Source organism: Xiphophorus couchianus, chromosome 13, assembly GCF_001444195.1.
Source record: "Xiphophorus couchianus chromosome 13, X_couchianus-1.0, whole genome shotgun sequence".
NCBI lineage: Eukaryota > Metazoa > Chordata > Actinopteri > Cyprinodontiformes > Poeciliidae > Xiphophorus > Xiphophorus couchianus.
Window position 1 is genome coordinate 6,719,146 of NC_040240.1, and position 27,789 is coordinate 6,746,934.

Genomic DNA, 27,789 nt, shown 5'->3' on the forward strand with positions numbered 1-27,789 from the left:
TTGGTTGATGCTGTGATCATATATCAGAATTCTACACTGACCTGCTGTAAGATGCTATTTTTATCATTTTACTCAATAGCGTCTGCTTTATGCTTGCCTGCGGTTCCAATTGATTACTAGATTTGTTATTTTTGTGATTTATCTTTAAGCTTAAACACATAAAATTTTCATATGAACATCTTTTGCTTTCTGTTGTATTTTTTTAATACAAATTTTTTTTTTTACTTTCTAATTGTGATTTACTGAGAATTGCAAACCCAAAATTATTCGAGCCAAGCTGTAGTTGAAAATATTGCAGCATTATTTGCTCACTTTGAATCTGTCCCTGTTTTTCTTCTTTTTCTTTTTTTTTTTTCCTTTCGCCCCATGCCATGTTCTTGCTTCCAGCTTCTGGCTTGGTTTGGGCTCAGAAAACCCCACAGCAGATAAGCTCCAGCTTTAGCTGTGGTTCTGACATCAAAGGTGCTGGGAGAGGGCAGGGAACAGCAGAGGAGCAGAGACACAGGACAGCAAACGCTGGCATCAGTGCAGAAGGGACGGATAGGGTTGAGGGAAGAACATGAAATGAGATTGAGCATGGAGATGTGAAAGATGAAGAGCTGCATAAACAAAACTGGGGGGAAAAGAATGTATGATCATTATTAAAGGTGCACCGACCATAATGTTTTGGCTTTGACCTGTTGTATTGGGTTGTTAGTTTAAAATGATAAAAGAACAGCATTAAATGCATGTTTTTCCCATCCATCCTTCCAATAGAAGGCACTAATTATATATATTGGGAGTAGAAGTGGTGTTTGTGAGAGATCTATCTCTGTAGCATAATTTTTACAGTTTTAAAACAAAGTTGTTTACAATTTAAACTTCCCTATATTTAATCATTTTATATACATTAAGCTCAGTGACTGACGGTTTAAAAAACCTCTCTGTATTCATCCTGAAAGCAGATTGGCTAGATATCCTGACCAAGAAACTTCACAGGGCTAGACATTGTCTTTGTCCTGTCCGCTTCAGATATAAAGCATGCAGAAGTTAAAGTTTTGAATTCAGGCAGCTGATAGTTGTAAAACGATGCATACCAAAAATGAAAATGTTTCCCAACTGAACACAGGCCCAACACAAGGTATCTAATACTGCATTTTTGTCTCTGCACAGGATCTCTGCTGAGAAAGTTTGAAGAAGTGGCAAGGCTAACACTCGCTTTTTTTCCTCTCTTTGGTGACACAATGTGGTTGATATTTCAGATCGGGGCATGTTGTCTTTGCTGTTCCAATGAATTGTGTGAGGACACGTCTTCCTGCTTCATAAACAAAGCACTTTGCTTTGCAAGTCATCGTAATAACAGTGTTATGGTGCAGTGAGAGCTCTGCGAGGCGGCTGTCTGTCTGAGGTAGAGCTGTGCTTCGGCTGAGCAGGTCACTAAACAGACAGACTGAGAGATAGCAGCTGATAGGATATGCTCTCTTTTACTCGTCTTTCGATGTGGATGTCAGCGTGACTTCCACTTATAACACTGCAATTTCGAGATCTGTAATATCAAAAGCACAAATTGCCAAATTCTGTGATATTTCCCAGTTTTTATATTACAAATCCTGCAATATGTGCTCAGTCTTCCTGTTATGGGCTTTGACTTGGTCTCTCTCCCTGGCTCACCATCTGAATTAACCTTAGATGCACGCTGTGGAAAATACTATTTTCTCTGAAGTGGCTTTCTGTGCTTTCTTTGGCTTCAACACCTCACAAAAAACGATGCTGGGAGAAAAAAAAAACTAACATAGTCTTCATTATTCAGTAACAAAAGCAGCATCAAAGAGTATTCTTACTCATGGTTAGGTATAGTGTATTCACTGATTGGAAAAGATGAGGTTTTTTGGTTTCCAAACCAGCCAGTCAGTGATCAGGGTTGATCATGCTGAAAGTACATTGACTCTGGAAAAGAACTGCTTTCCTTGTGCATCTTCAATCTCTAATTTCTCTACAGGTGCCTGGTGACACTTTTATTTGTCATCTATAAACGTTATGTAGAAAATTCATTGCAAATCTGAAAACATGTTTGCTAGTTTTTTTTTTGTTTTTTTTTCTCCCCCTCTCTTATTCTTTATTTTTTGCTTACACATAAGCATGATGAACCGTGACTTGGGGAAACTGTGCTTCTTATTTTTCTATAACAGCCACTGTTGGAAGACTGATGGCGTACAGCGCCAGAGCCCTGTGATACACCATCACATCACTAGGCATGCCCGTTCACAGCTGTGTGTTATGCCGAGTGCCCATTAATCTAATGAATGTGTTGCTGAAGCACAAAGTCATGAACTACTTATCAGGCCAAGCAAATGCATTTACTGTTCTCCATTCTCATGGCATATGGTGCGACTCTTTTAATTATATCTCAGTAAATAAGATGTAAACCTTTGAAGGGCAAAATGGCTTTAGCTCATCACTGTTGTTGATATACTGCTAAACTATCTAGCTCGTGTCTAGCTTAGTGTAGAGACAGAAATTGGCAACATTCTTTTTTTTTTTGTTGCTTAAATGTATTTCTAAAATTGCATGTGAAAAAACAAAGTATATAAAACTCTAGACTTTAAAAAGGGAATGCTTTCTCTTTCACATGATTGTACAAAATTATTTTTATTTTTTTCTGAAATGCATAATGCTTTCATGAAACCTAATTTTTGTTCAAATGATTTTTCTAACTACTTTAACTACTTTTTTTGTCCTTGGAGTAAAACTATTATTTAAAAACACCTGTTATCTTCAGTTTTAAAGATTGAACAGATTGTATATATATAACAAACTTCTTTTAAAGAGTCTCAGCCTCAAAGGTTGAACTGAAAATGAGCAAAAAAGCAATACAAGTCCAGAGTAAAACCTTGGGAAGAAAATACATGACAAATAAAAATGACTTTGTGGAAACACGATATAATAAACATAGTTTTGTAAGATCTTCAAAATGAATTAATTATTTGGAGGAAGACGAAGTAATAATGTAGCATTACAATGTTTTTCACCGACTTAGAATGTTAGGCTTCATAGTCTGATTACATCGTAGGCACATAATGCATCTTTAAAAATGGGAACAACATACAATATTTTTTTTACCATTATTTTAGACTGTGTAAATCAAGTTACTTCTATTATTCTTTCTTCCCTGAGGCAGTTTTCTTTCTGACAGTCAGACTTTCGTTAACAATAGTGACAAATTTGAGTCTTAATTACGAAGAACTCACAATTACTCAAGGTGGTTTGTGGTAGATCACCAGACAAAAAAAGTGTTAAGAAGGGGACACATAGGTGCTCTCACACACAAAGAGACGATATACAATATTTGTTGTGGGGCTACGTTTGGTTGTTCATGGGGAGCTTATTTAAGTCAGGGCACTCTTGTACCTGCACCTCAATTGTCATGTCCATTTAGAATTAGCAAGCTGTGTAATTTCCATACCTTTATTGTTTAGTTTTTGTTTTACTTTGCATAAAATATGTCATGCTTCAAAGTTAGCCTCCTCTCTCTGCCTGCTGTCTCTACACATATATTTTTAGTCTAAAGACAGGCACTTGTTGTATTTTTAACCTGAGACTAGACATCGGCAGATGTGAGATTTTCACACTGGTCTAAGATGTATATGGGAAACCTCCTAAGAGAAGGCCAGAAATTTGGAAGACATAGTTCATTTTCATTTTTATATATACATATATGTGTAGGCGCGTATATATGTGTGTGTATCTATATGTATGTGTATATACTGTATGTATGCATATACTGTATATATGTATGCGTGTGTGTGTGTGTGTAAAAGAAAGATTTTTAAGTGCTATGCTAAGAAAGTCATCACCTTCAAAATTTGTCCCTCTTATAGAGTGTAGTAACATGCATTACTTTACCTCCGGTAACTCTGTTACCTCAGGTTCAGCATAAGTCTGACTGATGCTGATTGACAGCTAACACAAGGTCTCTGTCAAAGCCACTGTAATCACACCCACCCTGGAAAAGATGAGGCAGGCACACTGTTTGATGCCCCGACAGCATCAGATTGTCAACTGCATCTGAACTTTACTTTTTCTTTTTTTTTTATCATAATGTAGTAAAATATAGCAAATCCATAATACAGTATGTGCAGAGCTATGCACTAGGCATACATCTGCCCATTCTTCTCTGTTATGTTGAGAATTAAAAAGCTTCCATTAGGTTTTCAGCCATACTGAAAAGCACACCTGCTCCAACTAAGGTTGTGTGCACTTTGTATGCTTCTAGTGTTTTTGGATGTATTTGTGTTTTCCTAAAGTTTCCCATCATGACACTTGAGGTGGGAGTAATATGACTGTACAAAGATTCTCCCTTGTCAAGGCATTTTACTCTTAAATAATACAGAAAGCAGTTTTTGCATATTTTTTTCGTAATTTGAGCCAAAATAAATGTCTAAAATTGCTTAACACTTATAGTGATGCTATGCATTGTTGATCGTCAAGTTCTATTGGGCCCTGATTCGCCTTTTTCTTAGCTTGCTGTACTACGCTTATAATACAGCTTTAGTTCTTGTCAAAGTGACTCCATTCGCACATCCACCCCCACAACCTATTTGATTTCTCTTAAGAGCCTACTGCTGGGGGCTCACTATTAATGGGAACGAAATTAATGGCAGTGCTGCTATTGTGCTGCCATTAGCCTGCTCCTGTCCCAATTATCTGAAGTTACTGCTGTCAATCCCATTATGGTTTCTCACCAATTGTGTGTTGATGAAATAAAAATTTCAGTTTCTGTCCATTTCGCGTGAAGCTCTTTTAGGGAGGCATACAAATGCGTCTATTTAGTTGATGAGCGCTGTCAGTTTTTAAAGCTGGTTAAAACATGAGGCAAGATGAGAAATTGATGTCAAGTGACATATTGTGCATGAGGTAGACAGCTGTCACTAAGTGCTAGTGCAAGCTTTTTCAGCTGTACATATAAATGAATGTAAATGTTTGTAATGTAAGCTATGTAAATGCAGAACTTATTCACTGAGAGGATGCGTGTGTGCACAGAAATGCAATATAAACTGCATTCTGATGCTTGAAATTGCAGACTTGAAACGGTTCCCAGTCAGTGGGATTTGTCAGAGTTGGCATCACTTGTGTATTTCTGTTCCAAAATCTTGCAAAATTGAATAACTCTACACATCCAGTGAAGTGAAAACAGCTGCCACTCAAACAGAAGCATTATTGTTTCATTTTTAGAGTTTAGGAAAATTTTTCTTCTGTAAGATGAAGAATGGTCAGAAGCTTTATGCTGAGTTTCGTAGCTAGGAAAATAAGAAACGCAATGATGCCATTTTATTTCTGCAAAATTGGATACCACAATTACTTAAACAGAACTAGCATTGCTAAAGATGTAGCTCCTTTTACTTTCTGTAAGGGTTGGCTCTTAGAAGCTTGTATAAATCGAGGTGCAATTTTGGACTTCATGTTAATGCCAATTGACTAATGCATTTGTAGTTTGACTCAATGGTGTTCACTGAAATAGAAATGTTTATATATATATACATATAAAATATTTAAATATATAATATATTCTGTTTCATTTTAGTTGTACATAGAATTGAAATGTGCGATATGTCTGTTTCTACTTGAATTAGTAAGATATTGTCTCTGAATTTTACATCTTTTGAGAACAGAAAATCATTTTATTCTATCACCATCCTGTACTCACTCCCCGGTTTATGTCTACAGAATGGCCTACATTATACATTAATGACAGAATCTACAGGGCTTTCCACTCAGTGACCACCCAACTTAATGACATGGGCTATTAAGGCTTCATTAATCCAAAGTGAGGGAATGGGGATGGAGATCAAGTCTGCCCACATACTGCAAACAATGCAATGCTCTTTTCTCTGCCTTCATATACCGTATTATCTGGACTATAGAGCCCATCTTACTATAAGCCGCACCTACAAATAAAAAAAAAAAAACCCTGGAAACGTACATATACAAGCCGCACCGGGCTATATGTCTGTCATGTTCTGTGTTTTCTGTGTGTTCATTTCGAATTTTCGGTGTCTCTGTGTTGTCCTGTTCTCCCCTCGATTATTCCCAGGTGTTTCTCGTTCCCTGATTACCCTCTGTGAATGTAGTGTCACCTGTGTCTCTGCATCTCTGTCGGGTCCTCGTCTAATGTGCGTTCTGTCCTCCGTGTATCCAGTCGTTTTAACGGTTGCTACCGGCGTCGAGCCCTGGCTTCTGCTCGGCCGTGCTGCCCGTTGCTGGACTGTGTTTTTCTTTATTAAAATCACTTATTCATCTTACCTGGGTCTACAGCGTCTGCCTCACCACCTCAACACCCGCAATTCATGAAAATGTCGCTGGTATCTCTGCCTCTTTCGGTTTTTCACATGAATAAATCTGCCATTAAGGACGCAGCCCTGCGTCTCACAGGCGGACCATGGATTCGTTCACGCCAAGCTTACGTGCAGCGGCTATCGATCTATACTGCCACATTGATATTCCTCAACTTAAAACTGGCATATTTTTCTTCGTGTTGTTTCCATGATGAGGGGGTATGAGTTTGAAGAAATTTCTCCGCCGTGCCTGCTGCTAGCATGTGTTTGTTCTAAATTAAAATTAGTACTTTTTTTATTTCTAATTTTGACTTCCGATGATTCATTTCCTGCTAAAGAGCCCCCTGGTGGTAGAAGAAAAATCCACAGAAAAGCTGCACCGGGCTGTAAATCGCATGGTTCAAACCATGGGAAATATAGTCCAAAAAATACGGCATATTTTTTGCTTAGACACAAGGGCGCCGTATTGGGGGGGAAAGTTATGATAATTCTAAGGGCCCCAGACCGACAAAGGGCCCTCTGCAATTTAGTTATTTATGTATTTTTTCATAGAAATAAAAATAAATTGGGGCCCCTGTCAATTACTAAATTAATCATATTGTGTTTTCTAAAATAGTTTGTTGCCCTTCCCAGACCAAAAAGCAGACATCCATATTTGCACTGAACACCCCAGGTTCTGTATGAAATTATTATTGAACATTTTGGTTGTAACTAGGCTAATCTGAAAAGATTTAATGTATTTTAATACTGTCGCGAAGAACTTACTGACTTGTTTTTTTCCATACTTCAAGCCTGTATTCAAATCATTTACATATATCCCTTTTATGAGCTTCATGGTACCGACCTCATGTGTGGTCCTTATCATAATCTGAATAATTGCTCGTTAAATAAGCGGTGGCATACATCTAAATTAGAAACAAAATTTCCACATAGCAATTTATTATAAAAAAAAATACAAGCTTGAACAGTATGCAACAGTCCTCAGCTGAACTGCAGTTGCACTATATATGCATTTTGCAAAACGGTTTTGTTTTTGTCTTGGGAACAGCAAAGATAGATGCGAATGCAAACAAGATAATGACAGGGCCTGGGAAATGATGCTGAGGCATGTTTTTCCTTCTGTGTTCTGGCAGAGATGTGCAACTTGTGTTTTTTTTTTTTTTAAAAAACTACATTTAATTAAAATATAACACCAGGGCATCTGAAATGGAGCTCAACAAGGACTTGTTAAAGGTTGTATATTTCTGTTGCTTAACTGCATATCTGTTTTTAAGACAGTGTTTTTTACAGGTATAAACTTCTATTCGATAACTTTCTAATGGTTGCTTCTCATTGCAACATGTGAAAGCAGAAGTGATGGATGCTCCACAAATCAGGTGACAGGTGGGGTGAAGGGTCACTGTTGACTCAGGAGGAAGCAGATTGAGTCATTTTAATTAGATGGTGGTTTTATGACAAATCTATGTGAGATGTATAAATGAAAGCTCATCTCTTCTACCTTGAGGTGTTTTCCATCCTTGCTGCTGCCACTTTAGTTGATTGATGACATTAATATTTACCTGCAGTATCATCTCAACAGTGCAGAGGGTGATAAAGAAGTCGAAAGCGGAAACACGGAAAATAGGTTAATACCCGTTTAAAGCTGAATAAAATATACAGCAATATAAAAAAAAGGTATATGAGCGTTTGGTATCCTGGTTAAATGTTTTTTTTTGACTGGAAGACCAATAAAAACTAATGGAAAGAGACATCAAGCTGTATCAGCGAAAGTGAATATCTCCACTCTGTGCCGTCTAATGGAAGAGAACTTGGCCCACTTCCACTTTGCTCAGATAACTTTGAGGTATAACTCTGCCTGCTTTGTACGGCATCTATTGTTAGACATGCGAGTGAAGATCAAACAGAGCTTTAGCAGTTTTAAGATAAAACACTTCTTTCAACCTAAACTTTAACATGAAATGAGATCAGAATTTTAGATGTCAAATAAAATACCATGGCATCACCGTTTCTCTGAATTAGCGCAGTAATTGGGTTGCTGCAATGGCTACACCTGCTTCTTGTCATGGTTGACGGATATACCTTCCTGACTTGACAACTACTTTTAAAGAATAAACAATAGCAAAGATGACACAGTTTAGGTAGGAGGTTTTTCTGTGGAGGTGGACAGAAAACCAAGAACATTACTCAGATTCACCTTTGGTGCCGTAACTTTGCAGCCTTGTTGGACTTCTTGAGTTGGAACCTGAAAACTCCAATGAAATGTTGTGTTAAAAATGAGATGCTAACTTGTGGGGTTGAGAGGGTTTGCCTTTGTTTCCTGAGGCAAATAATATTAGTAGTGTGCATTTTATTTTGTACTGCTATTTAGGTTATATCAAAATTGCTTATTTAAGATGCATCAATTAATTGGATAAATCAGTCAATTTTCACTTGATTAACTGGTTAGTATCAAATAATGAAATAATGGAGAACTTTATGTTACCTGATTTATTTAACTGCATAAATCTAATAATTCCTACCATTTTTTTCCTGCAAAATATCAACCAGCACCAGCAATTTTAACTGTTTCGCTTAATGCAACAGAGCTGTATCAGATCTTTCTCTTTTATGGACTATTGTCCTTAAAAAAAAAACCAAACAAACAAAAAAGTGTCTAATTTCATGCTACTACATTTGCACATGTTGGTGTGGTATTTACTTGTTAGTGTACTGTAATTGATTATCCACAGCTCTCCCTAAAAAATGTTATTTGATGGCACTTGCTTTAGAATCTTAGTCACTTAAATACATATCAATTTTGGCTTCAAGTAGTGTTAATCTAATCCGTCTAGTCAAATCTGTTATTGGTATGCACAGCATAAATTTGTGGACTTGAATATTAATAGTCTACTAATGGCATTTAAACACTGATGTTGTAATAATGATTAAGACTTTGTAATGTATCGCTCTAGTATGAATATGGATTTTTTTTGTTTGTTTGTTTGGTTAAATCTCATTATATTAAGTGGTTACTTGTTTCTCTAGAGTTCTTTGTATTTTCTGTCAGCATAAAACTGTGTGACCTAGGAGTGAATTTAATTGGATATCCACTCCTGAGAGGATTGGCAACTTTCTGGACAGTTTTCACTAGTGCATAATCACACTCGCTGTAGCATGACAGCTTCCAAATTGTTTGGAAATTGCATTGTAATGCTTTGTGGAATGATGGGCAGCAACAATTGCTTTTCAGAGATTATGGCTGACGTCTTTCCTCCCTGGAACCATGCTACACCAGCCTGAAGGCTCCAGAAAGGAGAATTGTTAAAGGTTGTTTTCTTAGAGAGGTGCTTAAACTTACTAACAATCAGTTCATCAAACCTGTCTGATTTCCCCAAGTTGCCTGTAGTCTTCTTAATTCCACCAGAAGCAATTAGTGTGTACTTACCTTTTAGCACTGTCTTTTCAGCTTGGCTAAAGTTTAGCTACATAAATACCAACATCATAAAGTTTTGGTGTTCTGTATATGGTTACAGAACCGTGTTTCATAAACTACTGGCTTTTACATTAAATCTTTTTTAAAAATTTAGAACAATAATTTCTAGATGTTTTACTTTCTGTGAAGATATTGTTAACAGCTATTGTTAAAAAATAAACATCAATAATTACCAAAGTTGGTATGTCGTCCTACCAGCCAAACAAGTTCTTTTGTGGACTCCAGTGACTTTGTGCAGAACCTGCTTTCCACAGTTCTGTATTAAGTAGATGGTTAATAATAGACCGAGCTTATAAGATGATTTGATACATAATATTTGGTTTATAAGAAAACAACAAGAAAACATTTTGGAGAAAACTAATGATTCTTTTAAATTTTGTTAGAATTTTCCTCAATAACATAGTTTTGAATAAAAAAATTGCATAATTTGCAACAGTAATGCTGATATTTTGACTTATCAGAAGACATGAAAATACCATAACATTTTGCATTCACAATAACCCTAAAGTTAGTGTAGGCTTTGTGTTTTTTACTTTGTATACTGGTGTGCCTGTGAAGGTTATCATTTCTATTTTGAGCACTCCTGCCACCCAGTGACTAGAGGTGTGTTTGTCATTCAAACATAAATAAGTACTCTAGTACTAAAAAAGTTCTCTTGCCTCTCAATTGTCAGATTGTTCAAAAGCTGTCAGACCGATTAAAAAGAAATCACCCTGTAGCCTACCACCTAATGGAAACTCCATACTAGACACAAATTTTAGCTGTCAGCTGCTAGTTGTTAGCTAGTTATGGTATTTTCACGATATTCACAACCAGCCAGAAAGACATTGATTTTTTTTTAATGTGTCGACTGTGTCAACACAACAGGGTCAAGGACTTGTATATTTCTGAGAACAAGCACAGTGGCAGCTTTTGAGATGCCTTGATTTTAACCAGCATATTATCACTCAGTTGGACATGTATTTATTTATTTTTGTTGGACAAATAATGACGAGTGACTATATACCAAGTGTTGCAATTATTTGCAAGCCATACCCTAAACAAAGCCATGGAGAACTGTACTGACAGAGAGGGAAGGATTACAAGGAGGTTTAACAATAGAGGGCGATGAATCCCTAATCTCTTCAAAAAGGCTGTGAAAATCAAAGGTGTTTGTGAACAGTTCCACTGAATAAAGTCGTCCTTTCTTTCACAAATTAGGGGAAATCTTTGAGCTCACAATAGAATCGCTGTTTGTGACTTTCTAACTAATTAAGAGACAAATGCTTGGAGACCCATTCAAGCGTACTCGGAGAGACAGCGAGAACAATGCAGACGGAGAAGCAGTGAACACATTTGATGTGGTCTTGTTTCGGAGGTTATTGGTGCATGAGTGAGTCACTCGTTTATTCACAGCAGTTTGTCACTTGTGTATTTCCTCTGAACTTGCATCACTGTGAAGCAACTTTTCTCCTTTATAAATTTTGTGAGGAATGGTCAGGGTTGATTTATTTTGAGGAGGTTGACAGAATTAGTATCTTAAAAATGTTCTATTTTTTGGGGGGCGTGCTGTGGTGGCGTAGGGGATAGCGCGACCCACGTTTGGAGGCCTTCAGTTCTCCACGCGGCCGTCGCGGGTTCGATTCCCAGACCCGGTGATATTTGCCGCATGTCTTCCCCCCTCTCGTTCCCCCTTTCCTGTCAGCCTACTTTCATATAAGGGACACTAGAGCCCACAAAGGACCCCCTGGAGGGGTTAAAAAAAAGTTCTATTTTTTGTAAAACAGAAAATTTTCCACTGTAACATGGATGCAAAAGCTGTTGAAGAAAGAAGTTTGACCCGCTATTGCACTTTACGTTATTCATACAGAGTGAATTTTTTTTTTCTTTGCCAACATTCCTTTAGTTTCATTAAAAATACTGTTGCTAATTTGTAGGCAAACTTTATTTGTTGCTGAAAATAGGAAGGTTAGTAACAGATTGTTTAAAATACTTTTCTCATATTTAAAACGTTTTTGATTTGACCTATTCTGTGAATCGCACCAAAGCACATTTTGTCTCATTACAACACATCATTAAGATTTTATGTGATAAACCAAACACAAAATGGAACATAAAGATGAACCAAACGAAAACTAGAAGGTCTACAAAGTGTGACATTGTAGCGTAACATTCAGTGCAGCAAATTGCCTTCAGAGGTCACCTATTTAGTAATGTTTCTATCTTTGTGTAATTTACTCAGTATAAATACAGCTGCTTTCAGAGACTTGGTAGAGAACAGTTTGAGGTCAAGCAACACAGACAAGTCAGGGATAAAGTTATGAGGTGTGTAGAGCTGGTTAACAGACTAAGAAAAGGTATCAAAAGATTTAAAAAATATTATAAAACTCTATTCAATCCATGGTTTGAAAATGAAGGAAAACAAAAACTACACAACTGCAAACTAGGGCTGGGGCAATGTAGCTGAAGAACATATCACAATAAGAGCGGTATAGGAAATTCTCCTTCTAAGCTTTCAAAATACTGTCAAGCTGGCAGGTTTTTTTTAATGTAGCAAAGTCTGCACATGTTGCTATAATAAAGACAATACTAAAAGAGAAAACTAACTGGGAATAACAATAAAGCATAAAACAGCAAATAAATATTATCGTACGGTTTCAGCTCCAAAATGGATTTGATCTCACCCCAGACCCCTGCTACGGATTATAATCAACAAAAGTCACAGGTTTATACACTGTGAGTTTGGATCCCTTTATGATCTTGCCCTGCTACATTTCAGTCAGTTGTACTTTTTTGTCCATTTTAGATTTTCACCAGATTGTCACTTCAGTTGTTCTACAGCTAACCTAAAAGATAAAAACAGTCAGTTTGCCTCCTGTTGCTCATCCACTCATTAGGTACTAAACTGTCTTGCTGCTTTCTTCTGTCAAGAATTGAGACATTTCAAATTCGCTTTGCTCGACTGCCTACAAGTGCATGACCACTGGCTCTTAGATAAAGATATGAATAGTGGACTTTTTCATGCCTGTATGTGACTCTTCAAAATGTCATGATAGAAGTGATGCATACAGTGGGAACTACAGATGAAAACACAAGGCAAAACTACAACAAGTCAGAGTAATAGAAAGTTTATCATTTAACTGCTTGTAGTTTTCCTAAAGGACATTTCATGCCATTACACTCCTGGGGAAATGGCCACAGTTATTTTACTCTAGTTAGATAATACTTATTGGTTAGGTTGAGATGTTCTTCTTAGCTTTTCAAGTTACACTTGAAGTAATTTTCCATAATTTTCCCAAGCGTCTTACCTTGTAGATGTTTGTATGACTTTGCTTTAATCCGATGTTCTTTCTCCACGTGGAAAGCTGCCAGGAAGTTGTGCAGTGGGTAATTAGGAAGGAATCAATGGCAACTACCAGGAAAGATAAGACTACTTAAGGAGTAAATGTAGCAAATGGATGGTGGAGTTAGCCATTACGATTAAAACTTAAGTGTTTAGTTAGAAGCTACTAAATCCACAGTTTGCGGGTTTACACACTCTTACCCATTAATGTCGAATCAATAGAAGCGTCTGATCTTTTGAATGTTACTGTTTTCTGTTTCCTCCCTTCCTTCCAGGCTCAGTTGGGCTTTCCCCTGTATGCTCTCACATGTTCATCTTCCTCTAATTAAAGCAGCCTCTTGTAAAAAAAAAAAAAACAACAAAAAAACCCACTGGGCAAATAGTCTGACATATTAAACATAGACAGACTCTATTACATCATTTAAACACATTTCTGTTTTTGTATTTTCATTACATAGCTTTATGCTCCTGCTTCTATACTATATATTAAGGGCTCTACTCTTTAAAACAGTAGAGCCTTGGGGTTTATACTTTCAAGGCAAGCACTCTACGTATGCACTATTCAGCACCTTTAATATAAAATGTGTACACTTTTTATAGCCACACAGGTTTGCATGCCATTAGGTTTTATGATTGCCAGTAAGCTGCAGTTACGAATGGTCTGCTGGTAAATCAATCATACATTAAATGACCACAATGACCTAAAAAACTGTGAGAAAATAAGAGGCTTTTCTCAATGATGAAATCAAAGTATGCTACATAAATTTTATAGTTGTTGCATTTTGTTGCTGCAAACACAACCATCTTACCTTTGTACTGTATCCAGCCTATTAGTACAAAGACTCTACTGGTATTGGTACTATATCCAGCTATAAACACATGGAATGTTGTAGTAATAACTTGTGATAATTCTTTAATATTAAGTACTGAAATACAGTGATGTTTGGTTGACATCTTGTTGTTTCACTCTAAATGTGATCTATTCTTTTCATTTTGAACTGCACCTATTGGGTTCACTTCAGTTCAGCCCTGCCTACCACGGAGATGCACTTAAAATATTCAAAACATGGATCAAAAATATTTTGGATCAGTGAATATTTTTGCAACATACAGTGCAACACTCCTTGGAGTGGCAGTTGGCACTGCGAGAAGACGACTCAGCTTTTTTTTTCTTTCTGTTTTACTGAGGGAAGCACAAAAGTTGTTAGAAGTTTTGAGAAAAAAAATCTTTACTTTCTAGGAAGAATTAGATACCTTTTGGTTATCTAATGGTCAAAAAGTTGACTTTTTCTATTCTCAGTTTTGCAGGATAGAATCATAGAAAAAATGAAGCAACCGCAATATAAAAGAAGTATAAAAGAATCTTTACAAAGCTTTTAAGAAAGTGTCCCGTCATTATTATATGCACTTTATCAATAACATTACTTGGATAACAAAAAATCTCCATAGAAATTCCTTGATGAACCCGGCACACGTGAGACAATCCAAGCTTTTAAGGTGTCAAGGAGAAGCTTGATATGACAGACATAATGATCACTTAGAGCTTTGGCAGAATACAGGAAAACAGAAAGGGGAGCACGCTCATGACCTCTCCACAATAACTTCTGAGTAAACCCTGCCCTTGCTGGGAGCAATTTATGGATGCCTGCAGAGTTAACAACTTGTTTTTTTACTCTGTTATTCAAAGCAATAGGAATGAAGTGGTTATGAATAAACACCACGTAATGACACTGACATAGATGAAAGGTAACATGGGCAAATGAAAAACTGAAACATTAGTAGTGAGTTCAAAGCAGGTTAGGCTGAATCGATTCTGTTTCAATTGAAGTATCTTAATGTGGGAGGGCCGACTGAAGTCGAGGACAATTCGAAAGAAAATCCTAACATCTATATGCTCGAATGAACAAAGCGCTAAGTTTCTCTTTTAATAAACACAAAATGCCAAGTATCTTATATGTCGTTTATAAAGATTTAATCAAAATCATGCAAAAATAAATCAAAACAGACCTGCACACAGATACTTCAAAAGCTTCACGCCAAACATACCGATGTAGTTATTTTGGGATGCCGAGACGTCGGGGGAATACAACGAGCTGCGTGTGTGTTTGGGAGGATGTGACGGTTTTGCCAGGTTCAATATCATTAGCATGGTTTCACCTGTCTCCTCGCATACTGCATCATCTGAGAGTCACTTTGAGAAAGCCCCTGCTCATGAACACCAGTCACAGAGTAACACAAATAAAAACATTGAGAAGACAAGGAAGCAAAATTTCCAACATTGTATGAATACCAAACGTGAACTGACAGATTCTGCAATTATTAATGTCACCAAAACAACTATATGAAATCCTGTTTTGATAAGTTTCAGCATTTCATTTATTAAATTCTCTCCTTGCACGTTGTTTTGCATACTTCACTAAACATGACTCGCGAGATGAGGGATAACGGTGACATGGTTAAATGCTGGAACTGTTGTTGTCGGATTTATTCATTGACACTTGTGGGGAGATATTTTCTTTGAGTGCCACATGCTAGATACAACTAAATAATTCAAAAGTAGTTGCTGAGAATGATGGTATTTCTAACATTTCATTGCCATTTGTGTTAGCTTCCTTCCCTAGCCACACATTGATATTTCCTTTGGAGCCCTTTTCTGTCTCTTTATATCTTATGCCTCCTGAAGCAGAGAATTGTAATGTCCCTGTAATCAGCCCCGGGACATTATTGGAGTTTGTTTATTGTTGTGTTTGATAGATCTACATGGAACACTCACTTATCACAGCTGCTTTTAAGTATGACCTTGGAAACTCATTTGTTGTTGTTTTTTTTTTCTCTGTTAACCACGTATTGAATCCTGCCTGTAATTACAGAGAGACACGTACATTGTTTTATATCGTCACCTGATTATTGGTGTGTTTATCCATGGTTTATCAGCTTGGAAAGTAATAACGGCCAATGATGCAGGGTGTATGATGGGCTTGATGGAAATTACCAAAAAAGGAAAGGGGCTGAGGAAATGGTGTGTACTTCGACAACGCCCATATTTTTATTTGACTGCAGATGTCAAACGCGTAATTTGTACCTCTGTGAGTCATTATGGTGAAGGTGATCCAAGTTATTAGAAGTGTATAATTTCTTCATCAGCACTCTAAAATGTGTATTTGTGAAGGTCTTTATGTAGCTTTGTTGTGTGTTTCTTTTCTTAACTGAATACGTTTATTCTGATTAAGTCCTTGATCATGCCACTTTTTGGTTAGAGTGAAACAGTTTAACTAAATTCCTTTACAAATTTAATATTCTAAGAAATTGACTCAAATTTTTTCTTTAATTTGTTTATCATTTAGTGGCACACCAATCTTTTATAAGCAATGACTTGTAATTAGCAGGTTATATATCAAAGAACTCCTTTTTTTTTCTTTTTTGAATGAATAAACAAAACTACCGTAAAACCGTTTTTTTTTTTTTGTCTGTAAATTAATTGACAACACTTTGCTATTCATTGCACTTTGTTTTGAGTTTAGTAAAATCAGAACAGCGTGGAAAATAAGATTTGAGCTTTTTCTTTTTTAGAAATTTGAAGTGCATTTGTATCATTTTATGTTCAATGTATTCCCAATTTAATTGTGAAGGCTTAAAAAAATTTTTTCATTGGATTTGTCCAATATCTAACCTGGCAAGTCAAAGAACCTAAAAGAAAATGATTGTAGAAAATGATTGATCGTAAAAGATTAATTTTGATAAGCTTCTTTTGTCCTGCAATATCTGCATAGAATTCACACAACAAACCAACTCATTTATTTATGTAGTTATAATAAATGTGTTATTTATTTTAAATTTTTCTTTCTTTCCAAGTATTGAAGGAACTAAATAGACCCTTAATCATTTTTATTTCTCACCTTGAACAGTTTTGATCTTTTTTTCCCCTGAAACCTAAAAAAAACAAATAAACCCCAAGCATATGATTTTTCTTGAGTAGATATTTCTTTTCCACAATGGATCATGTAGGTTTTCTGGCATAAGGTAAAATTTATTTAGTAAAAGTGAAGAATAAAATAGCTTTTTGGATAGTAACTTTGTGTAATTCTAGTTTAGTCAGCCTTGGCTGATCTTGAATTGTTAACATACTGTACCAATGAATAGAAAATGTGTCTTTTTTTTCTTATCCAATGAAGGGAAAAGAAAATAAATTAAATGGAAAAAGTGAAATGTCATCCAAGGCAACAGCATTTCCTTAAAATATCTGAAATAGAAGTCAGTCTTGGAGTCCTAATATCCATAACACTAACTATGAATTAACCTAGAAAATAAAACATCCACAGTAGCTTTCAAGCTTACTTTTTTATTTCCATATCTGCTCCAAGCTATTTGACGGAGTAAATGCTTGATCAAAGCACTTTTACCCTCATGTTGTTGCTGTCTTTAAATATGTAGCCCAAGAGCTGAATGCAAAACAGCTGGTTGTGGACTTAGAGATGCTTGATCAATCAGGCTTTTTACATTCGAGGTTATCTCAATCCCTGGGAACAAAGCTTGCGGTTTTTTAGATCGCTGCTTTTCACTGATAAATTTTTGTGGCCGCAGGGAGCCTTTTAGAGAGTGATGAAAAATGATAACAGAAAAGCAAGAACTTTTAAAATGGAGTACAAGAATGCGTGTTCTTCCCAAAAGGAAATATCCTTTAATCAGTGTCCTATTATATGTTCTTTGAGGCCAGAATATGTTTTGTGGGAAGAGGAAGAAAGGAGTCTCTCAGAAGATTTAACAACTTCTTCTGATGAGGCCAAAGGTCTGCCCATGAATAACACATGAGAAGTGAAAGAGGAGGAAGAAGAGACATATTGGCTCTGTCGAACCAGGGAGTGTATGGTTGGAGTAGACATGTTGGCTCTGATGGGTCTGTAACTTTTTTTTTTCTACTCTGCACTTCGCTTCAGGAAAAAAAAAAAGCAACTCATGAGACATAATTGCCCTCAAGGCCTCTTGTTATATTTTGGCCTCATCCTCTCGATTGAGTGAAGGCTTTCATTGATCACTTGGATCATAGTTTGTTTTAGTTTTTTTTTAAAGTAATGATTTTGATTAATGATTTAAACTCCTTTGTGCTTTTTGTGGCTACAGTTACATCTGAAGGTCACAGCAACTTGTCCATTTCCTTAATATTGCCATTCTGGGCTTTAAAGTCTCCCACCGTGATTCACTTTGCCTCATAAAGAAGCAATGTTCTCTTAGGGCAAAATTGTTTAAAGGAAGAGTAAAAAGCAGAATGTCTTTTATTACCTGCACGTTTATTACGCTAACGGTTGCTATAGGTATGGTGATTTGAGCGTTTTCGTTTACATGTTCACCTAGCGCACACTGTAATTCATATAATCTCATTAAAATGCCGAAAGTTTTGGCTGTAAAGTCACCGTGACCCTGAGGTCGGCAGCAAGCATCAGTTTCTGCATGCTGAGCAGAGCTCTGATTGATCTCCCTAAGTGAGAGCAATTATTGGGAATGTACTTTACAAAGAAACTGCCTCCCTTTCTTTTAAGCCCATGCAAAACACCCACACACAAATCTATGCCCCTTCATCACATGGTATATCAAAATGAAACTGTTTTAAAAAAAAAACTTTGAAAGACTTTGATCTTGATTTGGAGCTGATGATCTTTGGCTCTTCAACTCTGCCCTTTGCTGATTATGCATAGAATAATTTGACCTCCTAGCCTCTGAATGGAGAATAGCAGACATAAAACGCATAATATAAACTAGGAAATGGACACTTACATCTATAAAGTTTGTTAAATAGGATGAGGGTGGTTTGTCTAAAATCCTTCCAGTGAGTTGGAAGTTAATTTATGTCAAATTAACTGGAAAATTTATTGGTGCTTGTGCAGTTTAGTCAGTCAATTTGAGAATGTCTGCCTATGCATTTGCATCCGCTTCTCTTGCTTATTTTGGGCACAAATGACAATGGGTGGGTTTTGTTCCGATTGAGATAGGAATATCCTTCAATAATGTAGGATAGCAGACAGTTTGGTGTGGAGGAGAAAAGTATATTAGCAACTTTTGAGGGACATCACTGCTGGCAGAGTGAAGATGCATGTTGTGTAGTTCGAGCAAATATACAGCTTAGACCTGACTTGAAGTAAACAGCTACTCTGCTTTTTTTTCTTCTTTTTTCTTCTACCTCCAATCGAACAGTGCAGCAGTTAATTACCATGGAGACTGAATGCTATTTTGTGGATGACCCTGAGCAAAGAATTAAACTGACTTCTTAAATCTTTTTTAAAGTTCATAAGACGCATGACAAACAAACTACATTAGAAGAATTTCCTTCTGTAGCTCCATGACAAGTGTAATACTTACGTCCCAAAGTTTAAGTGCACCACATAACCTACACACCTTTGGATCACCTTGTGTTGCCCAACATACATTTTCTTCCACAGTCATCAGAAGTCAGACTGAGGACCTTTTGGACCTGGACATGGAAACTTATTTAGCGCTGCTCCTTTGAGACAGTTCCAGCCCTGAATCTTATAAGGCCGGGCAGAAAAGAACTTTTGAACTTGCCACATTGCACTTTACATTGCACTTCATGAGACCTTTATCGCTGTACTCAAGGATTTTTGTGTTTGTACCTTAAGTTCGCCTTAACAATGAGCTTAGCATAAAAAAGCAAGAAATGAAGAAGAAATTGAGCTACAGTGATATTTTGAGATCTCTTCATCTGAGATGTATCATTATTTGCTTAATCCTTAACTCCTTTATCATCTAGCAGAGTTTGCCTTAGGAAACAGTATTTATCTACATCTTCTCTGCTAACAAGGTTCCATTTAATTTCACACAACTAACTTTACTGCTTTATGACTCCAGGGTGTTGTGACCCAGGCACTTGTTCAAAGAAATATGGGGGGATCACCCAGTTCATGTTTTCTCTCTGCTTCTCTTAATTCTTAAAGTCATACGCTTGCATTTGCAAATGAAGGCTCAGTTCATGTCTTGCGATGTTGTTTCCTTAACATTTCGTTTGGTGTGTACTGACATGAATGTAAAAGACACTTATTTGAACATTTAGTATGAACCAAAACGTTTTTCATCTCAAGCCACATTGTGGCATGGTTATGCTTTACATAAAAATAAGAAAATTAGTTTGCCTTGTATTGCGCAAACCTGATCCCTTGAATAAAGAGCAACTGCACGTAATTTATATTTGAATGTCTCACTGTGAACACGACCACAGAATAAAGCACTGGCCTTTTATTCTGTGGTAAAAATTGTATCTATTGTACAAATCCCAAACAATCAGAAGGACGACACATCCTGTAATAAAATTGATAAAAGTTTTGTACGCACTGCAGAAGTACAGTTTGTCCTTGGCGTCTTTATTGAACAGAAGCTTTGTTTTTGTAACAAGGCCTTCATTTAGAGGTCTTCACTGTGAGCAGATACACTCAGACCCACCTGCTGCCAATATTTAATAAGCTCTACAGTGGTTATGGCAAGTCCTATAGTTCATTCCTCAAGAGGAGACATGCCTGTAGCTTTGAGAACACTCTTGGTTGTCCTTAACCCTTTTTCACCTTGAAATTACTAATAAGAAAGAATAAATATATATTTTTAAATGATGGAAGAATTGATTTCCAGCATGTTTGAAACATAAAGCACTCCTAGTATGAAAATAGTTAATGGCGTATGAGCAGAATAAAATGAATCCAACCTGTGTGGTTTTCTTTGTTTGTTTTTACCTGGGGCCGTTTGTAACTTTTTGATATAAAATCTGTTTTGAGAAAAGTGTGTCATTACATTTCTGTGTAACAAACTGAACATGAAGAGTCAGTTATTTAAACAATTTTTAAGTGTTACGTATTCTTCCCATGGTTGCCATTCTGGCATCAATGAAAAATCAAACTTCTTATACTGTATGTATTCAATATAACCTTGATTACAATGTCAAATAACATGGGCACCTAGTAGTGTGACCAAATAATACAGTCTAAAGAATGTTTCTTGCAATATGTCCTCTCTAATTGTACACATGAATTGTTAAATAAGGTCAATAATGTCAGGAAAATGTAATTTGCACCTAGAGAATTCACAATCACATTCAAATACACGTCTCAATGTTTTTCTGTGAATACAAAAGACGTGTTTGCGTGTGGTTGCATGCTTGTTTTTGTGCATCTTAAGATAAAACATGATGCGTCTCCAAATGACTTTAGCTCTAACAACAGAACAAGGGCATGGTGAGCAACATGCCTCATTAAAATACAGATGAAGAGGCAGTTTAAGTTTATAATTCACCATTGATCTCCAAAGCAATAAAATAAATTGTTTTTCTCTTCAAAAGTCGGTACTGGTTTGCCTTAGTTCTTTTTAATGTTGGGATCATAACTTGATTAAAAGTTGTTAATGTTACATTTCCTCTTAAGCACTAAAACATTCACTTTGATAGCTCTTCTAGGAATAACCCATTACCACCTCTTAAGTTGTGGACGCATTCATTTTCAGGTTTTTGTATAATTAAGAAAAGCAAACAAGGCAATCATTAGGGAAAACTGGCAATTTCTGCCAAGTGCTATGAGATATTGGGTGTCATTAGGCTTGATTTTATGCAAAACATAATGGATTACATAACTGCCATATGCCACTAAAGCAAAGCACAAGCATCCCCAGTGTCAAATAGTAGAGGATTGAATGGAAAATAAGACATAAAATATTGAGCAAGAGAAGCTGACTAGATTTGTCTGAGTGTCTGAGCTCAGGTAGGACGTATTGATAGACACACAGGGATCTTTGATTCATATCTTCGATTTTAGCATTTAATTTATGTAGGAAGATGTTGGTGTAGCTGTAACCTATTCTGATAAACGTTGTTTTACAGACTTCTTGATGGTTTTCTACGTCTCTCTTTTTGCAGGTTTACTGGTCCCAACCTTCCCTCGCCTATTATTAGCAGCAAGAACTGGCTTCGACTTCACTTTACGTCAGATGGCAACCACAGGTTGAGAGGTTTCAGTGCCCAGTATCAGGGTAAGATCAAGGGAGAATTAATAGAACACCAAAAAGTATTATAGACATATTACTAACTGTGCGTAGTATGTTCACCTTCGTTATGATCTTTCTAATATCATACATAGATGCACAAAATGTAGCTTTCTTGGCAGGCTCTGATTTCCAATTTTTGTAAAACCCAAAAATACTAAACCTGACTCGAGTAGTCAGAATTTTAGTTATGACTTTTAACCTTATTTCTGGTTTAGTACATGTTTATCAAAGGATTAACAGTAAAATTATTTCACATTTTGAATAGTGGTAAAAAAAAAACAACATATACATTTATTGGGTAAATTTACAAATAGCATAACTAAGGTTAGTGACAACTTTGTTGGGTAATTTCTGTAAAAAACATTTCTCGTTCACATTAAACTGTTGCTGTTTTACCAATTCTGAACATTTTTAGGTAAAAGAAGAAACACTGTATGCTTTCTGTATTGGCAGAGGACTCAACATTGCTCTGAAAAGATGGCAAGATCCTTCCTTCTGAGCCAATTACTTTTGTGCACACACACGCAGAAACAACACACGCACAAAAACACACACCCACTAAACCTTTCTTTTTTGCAACGGGCATCCATTTTCTTCCTCATAACTGTTAGCAGTACAGGGGGCACCTCTAAGAGGGGATGAGCTCTGAAAAAGGATTAGATCTTCTACAAAAATGGTCATATGTGAGGATTTTACCTCCAGCCATCCACTGGCGAGATAATTGGAAGCGGAGGGAGTATTGTGAAAATTACAAGATAAAAAAGGAGAAATGCCTGGAATGTAAAATACAAGCTTATTCAATTGCAGGTTCAGTGTTTGATAAATGTTGACCAAGATATTAACAAGATCAGATTCTAACAGAGAACTGATAGAATATCCTTTTCATTTACTCCTGGTGTGCTTAGAAAGAAAAAGAAGAAAATGAAAAACAGGATTTAACCATTCAATGATTTATAAGCCGTTATATTTATAGCATGAAACGTATTTTGAAGTGCCTTGTTCTTAAAATCCATTCTTTCATCATCTGAACACCAAAATCAGCTTGATCACAAGATTCATTTTTATGTGTCAAAAATTATGTCAGAAAGCTGGCACGTTGCTTTAGAACCCGAATTTGTTGTCAGTTTAGACGCCAAATACCAGGAACGAGCTGGTTTCATTTTTTGTTTAGTTAAGAGAGCACATCTTTTTAATTGTTTTTCTTTTATCACAACCATCTTAAAAAGACTTTTCGACATGTGGCTCAGATATCTTTGAAAAAAAAAAACAGAGCAAATGATGCCATTTCAAGAAATATCCTTAATTCCACTGTCAAAGAGAGACAAAACAGTTTATTTGGGTCCTTGATAATGCTGAAGATATATATATATATATTTTTAAAACTGAGGAATAAATATTAGCTTTTTATACTACCATGACTTAGTTTTCATTCTCACTGATGCTATCACAAGACTCCACTACTTAAACCACATCTTTTGCTTGTATAGTTCCTTCATTAATCATATTATCTGAGTAAAATGTTTTCCTCAAGGACTCCACAGGAATGAAGACATTTCAGATTGTTGAGCTTTTTATAAGTCAAAATAAATAACACCATCATTCTAAACATAAACCTTTTAGCTATTTTGCACATTTTGACAATGATCCAGCTGCTTAGCTGCTTAATAAATTACTTTCCCCAAATCGATGTAAACATAACTCTGTGGGTAGTGCTATAATCAGCAGCATGGAAGTTATGTGCTGCAGTCATTAAGCTCCTACTTGACTATACTGGTGTCATTATAAACTCTTCTTTTTTGTGCTTTGTGTCTGTGCTGTGTTTTGTCAACAGTGAAAAAGATGACTGAACTCAAATCTAGAGGTGTGAAGATGTTGCCAAGCAAAGACAACCACCATAAGATATCAGTGTGTAAGTTATAACTCTTACTTTTTGTATTCCTGAAATATTGGCACACTGCAAAAACTGAAATCTTAGTAAGATTAAATATCTTAAATTAAGGAGATTTATGCTTGGTTTTTCTTCTGACAAGATAATTTTTCTCACCAAGATGTTTTTATGTTGGAATATTTTTCTTATTTTAAGTGTTTTTGTACTTAGTTATCTCAGTAAGATATAAAAGCTTGATACTAAGAAAATATAACTTATTATGAGTAAAAAGCAATATATATACAGTATATATATGTGTAAAAGTCTTAAAAAGCTGAAGAATAGAAACTATTTGGACATCCTCTTTTGCCATGTTGGGCCCCATACATACCAGGGTTGTTTATTAGTAGGTTTTTAAGCATGGACCAAGTATATGATTCACATGAAGTAATGATCTTAAATAACGAATCAAATACCATCTTAATTAATAGACAATGGTGTACTGCAGATCTTCATTTGTATATATTTTTACAGTAATAATAAAGAAAAGCCATCCTTGTAATTTAAACAAGGTTTTGCTTTTTTTTTTAATGCCCTGTACAAACATGACTAGCAGCTTAATCCAGGGAACAAAAATGGAACACAGGTTGATAATAGCTGCTCACTATTTTAGGATGTCCAAGTTGATAAGAAAGTATTAAAATGGAAAAATGTCTCCACAAAATATTTTGTTACTCTTAAAATAGATTCAACTGCCTGAAATTTGCTCACTACCAAATTAAAGGTCTCTGCTCCTTACTCTTTTAAAGTACTTTGAAGCATCAAAGCCGGTTAAAAACAATGATGATGTTTAGTCTTTAAACTCACACTTGTACCTGTGAAAAGACAGCAGTAATTGCCTCCACTGCTATTTTTAAACCTTCCTTGTCCTCTCAGCTTAGCATTAATCTCATTCAGCAATATCTAAACATGTAGATAATAACAGACTGAGAGGACTAACTCATCCAGAACCACACAAAGCTGCAAGCTGAAGACTGAAAATACTAGAAGACTGCTCTATTTACAGTTCTGTCTAGAAAGCTCCTTTTGTTGTGTTGATTTTTATTCTTTCTGGTTGCTACTGTAAAATTCAAAAAAAAAAATTATTTTGTTTTATTTATACTGTTTGTATATTTTATCATCATATATACCAATTTACAATGCATGAGACATTTTTTGCCAATAGATGACACTTTTTGTATGGGATAAATTTACAGACATGTAAATTTGTGACTGTTTGCGAATCATAATTAGTGCCTGTGGGAGCATCCAGTAGTACATGTGAAATCCCAAATCTGTGCTAATCTTCAAACACAGGTGCAAGCAGCTCGTTACAATAATGGGCCAAGAGGTGTAGAAGGAACAGGCCAAATCAGAGCAGATCCCAAACAGCAGTGTGTGATTTAATGACACTTAGCTTCCCTCATATAAACTTAATTACCTGATGAGACAATTCCAGATATCCTCATTGGCTCAGAAGAAAAGAGTATATCTATATCAAATAGAAGACTCTACTTTGATGATCCTTGGCTACTCAAAGCAGTAGATTGTGAGCCAGTTCTTTAATGGATAAACTGAGTGAATCAGTACAGTAGCAGTCTTTAGTGAAGAATATGACGTCCATAACATGTAAAGAAGTAGTAGTTTTGTTACAGGTAGCATTAATGGGTGCTTCCTTCTGTAAAGTAATAATGTCACTTAAAAGTTGCAATGATAGTCATTTGAGGTTTTTTTCACACATGCCTGCTATACTTCCAAATGTATTGGGTCTAGCCAAAAATCATTAATTCAGGGGTTTCAGTCATATCCATGGCAACAGGCATATACAGTCAAACCCTAAAACATGGAGACTGCTTCTATAGATATTTGTCGCTTTCATATTCCCAACATTGAATAAATGTCTTGAGGATGGAGCCCTCCTGTTTCAACATGGCTGCACACCAGTTCACAAAGCTGGTGAACTGCAAGGTCCATGAAGGCGAGGATGAACAAGTTTGGTGTGGAGGAACACGACTGACCTCAGCCAGACGGACCAAATGTTTGGGATTAATTGAAGCAGAACCTGGAAGCCAAGCCTTCTCGTTTGACATCAGTGTGTGACCTCAAAAATGTGCTCCTGAAAAAACGGGGGGGCGGAAAAAAATCCAATAAACATAATCCTAAACCTTATGAAAAGCCTTCCAGGAAACGCTGAAGCTGGTATAGCAGCAAAGGGGTAGGCTGAAGTCATAATAAAGCCTTTGGATTAAAACTAGGATGTCACTCAAGTGTGTGTGTGTGTGTATGTGAAGACAGGTGAACAAATATTACTGCTCCTGGGAGCACTTTTGCAGTTTGCATAGATTTTTTAATATATAATTTTTTTATTGCTAAATAATGCTGCTTTTGGCTGTAAATAGTGCAACACAAAGTTTAGTGGCCATCTTTGATTCTTTTTAAAAAAAACCTCTAATTTATCGATACTAATTCAACAAAAGCACATACAAGATTCAGTAATTTAGTGCTGCTATTCTGTGAAAAATTAAACAAAAGCAGTCACATAATTGCACCACAAGGGACATTACCAAAGGAACAGCACCTTTGTAAATCTGCAGCTGGATCTATCAAGATCTATCTTATATATTTATAAATCCAGCCTTCAAGCTTTAATTATCATATTTTTCTTTAAATATGCTGTAATTGTTCGTAATTATGTTTTTTTTTTTAAATTGCTCAACTGTGTTTTTTCCCCCTGTAAGTCTTGAGGTAAATTGAATAACTAGCTTTCTTCCAGTTTTATTTATTCAGAATTTATTACATATTATAGCACTAGGAAGCTCTGCTGACACTGCCGAGCCTTGTTTTGAATTTATAGCAGTCTCGCATTAGTCTGCAACTCAGGCCAGAGAGCAGGTGTCCCATTGATTGGACCCTGTAGAACTCTGACCCCTGGCAGTCAGTCAGGACTTACCCACTTTGCCAAGTTTACCTGACCCCTCTTGACACTGAAACTTCACTGCTTTGCACTCAATGACATGATTAAACAGAGATTTACGGAGATTGTGTGGTTGAAAAAACATTTTTTCTCTTTTGCTCAAAAATAGGATTGTGAACACAACTTGTCTGTAGCTAGATAAGCAATTATCAAGATGTTTGATTTGATTTCTTTTCCAGTGTTTTTTTGCAAATAAATAAATAAACTTCTAAATTTTAATTACAAAAAAGCAAAGCTAAACTGACAAAAGAAAAAAATCACCATATTGGACAAATTAAACAGAAAATGCATATATAAAGAATTGAATTCTAAAATGTAAACCATCATATCAAGCAGTGGCAAAAAAACCCCTGACATTTATTCATTATTATTTTACTTACCCTATGGAGAATAGTTTTTTTTAGTAGTTAAGCATTAAGCTAACCATGCATTCTGCAGTACGTTATTTTTGTAACATTTGGCACAGGATTTTCAGAAAATAAATACTTTGTCCTTGACCAGCTGAACAATCTATACTTTTTTTGTTTGTTCTCTGTCAATAGTGTCTCAGATGGGTGTAGCTCAAGGACACAACATGTGTCCAGATCCTGGGATTCCGGATCGGGGAAAAAGAAAAGGCTCTGACTTCAGGTAAATAAGAGGAACACTAACAACATCAGATAATTTAGTTTTACCTTTCATTTAGATTAATATGGCTGAAACAACATTTCTTTTGATAGCTTATCTGGCTTTGCAACCTCCTGGTGTTTATTTTAAAATGTGCTCCAGTGCGAC

The 27,789-nt window shown here is 36.0% G+C and overlaps 1 protein-coding gene across 1 annotated transcript in view; it reads left to right on the forward strand.

Annotated features, from left to right (window-relative positions):
- csmd2 (CUB and Sushi multiple domains 2) overlaps nt 1-27,789 on the forward strand; it is a 264,361-nt gene that overhangs the window by 103,808 nt on the left and 132,764 nt on the right. The window contains exons 6-8 of the mRNA XM_028036079.1: nt 22,008-22,120; nt 23,967-24,044; nt 27,558-27,645. Coding sequence (XP_027891880.1) covers nt 22,008-22,120; nt 23,967-24,044; nt 27,558-27,645 — 279 coding nt within the window. The remainder of the gene's footprint in view (nt 1-22,007; nt 22,121-23,966; nt 24,045-27,557; nt 27,646-27,789) is intronic.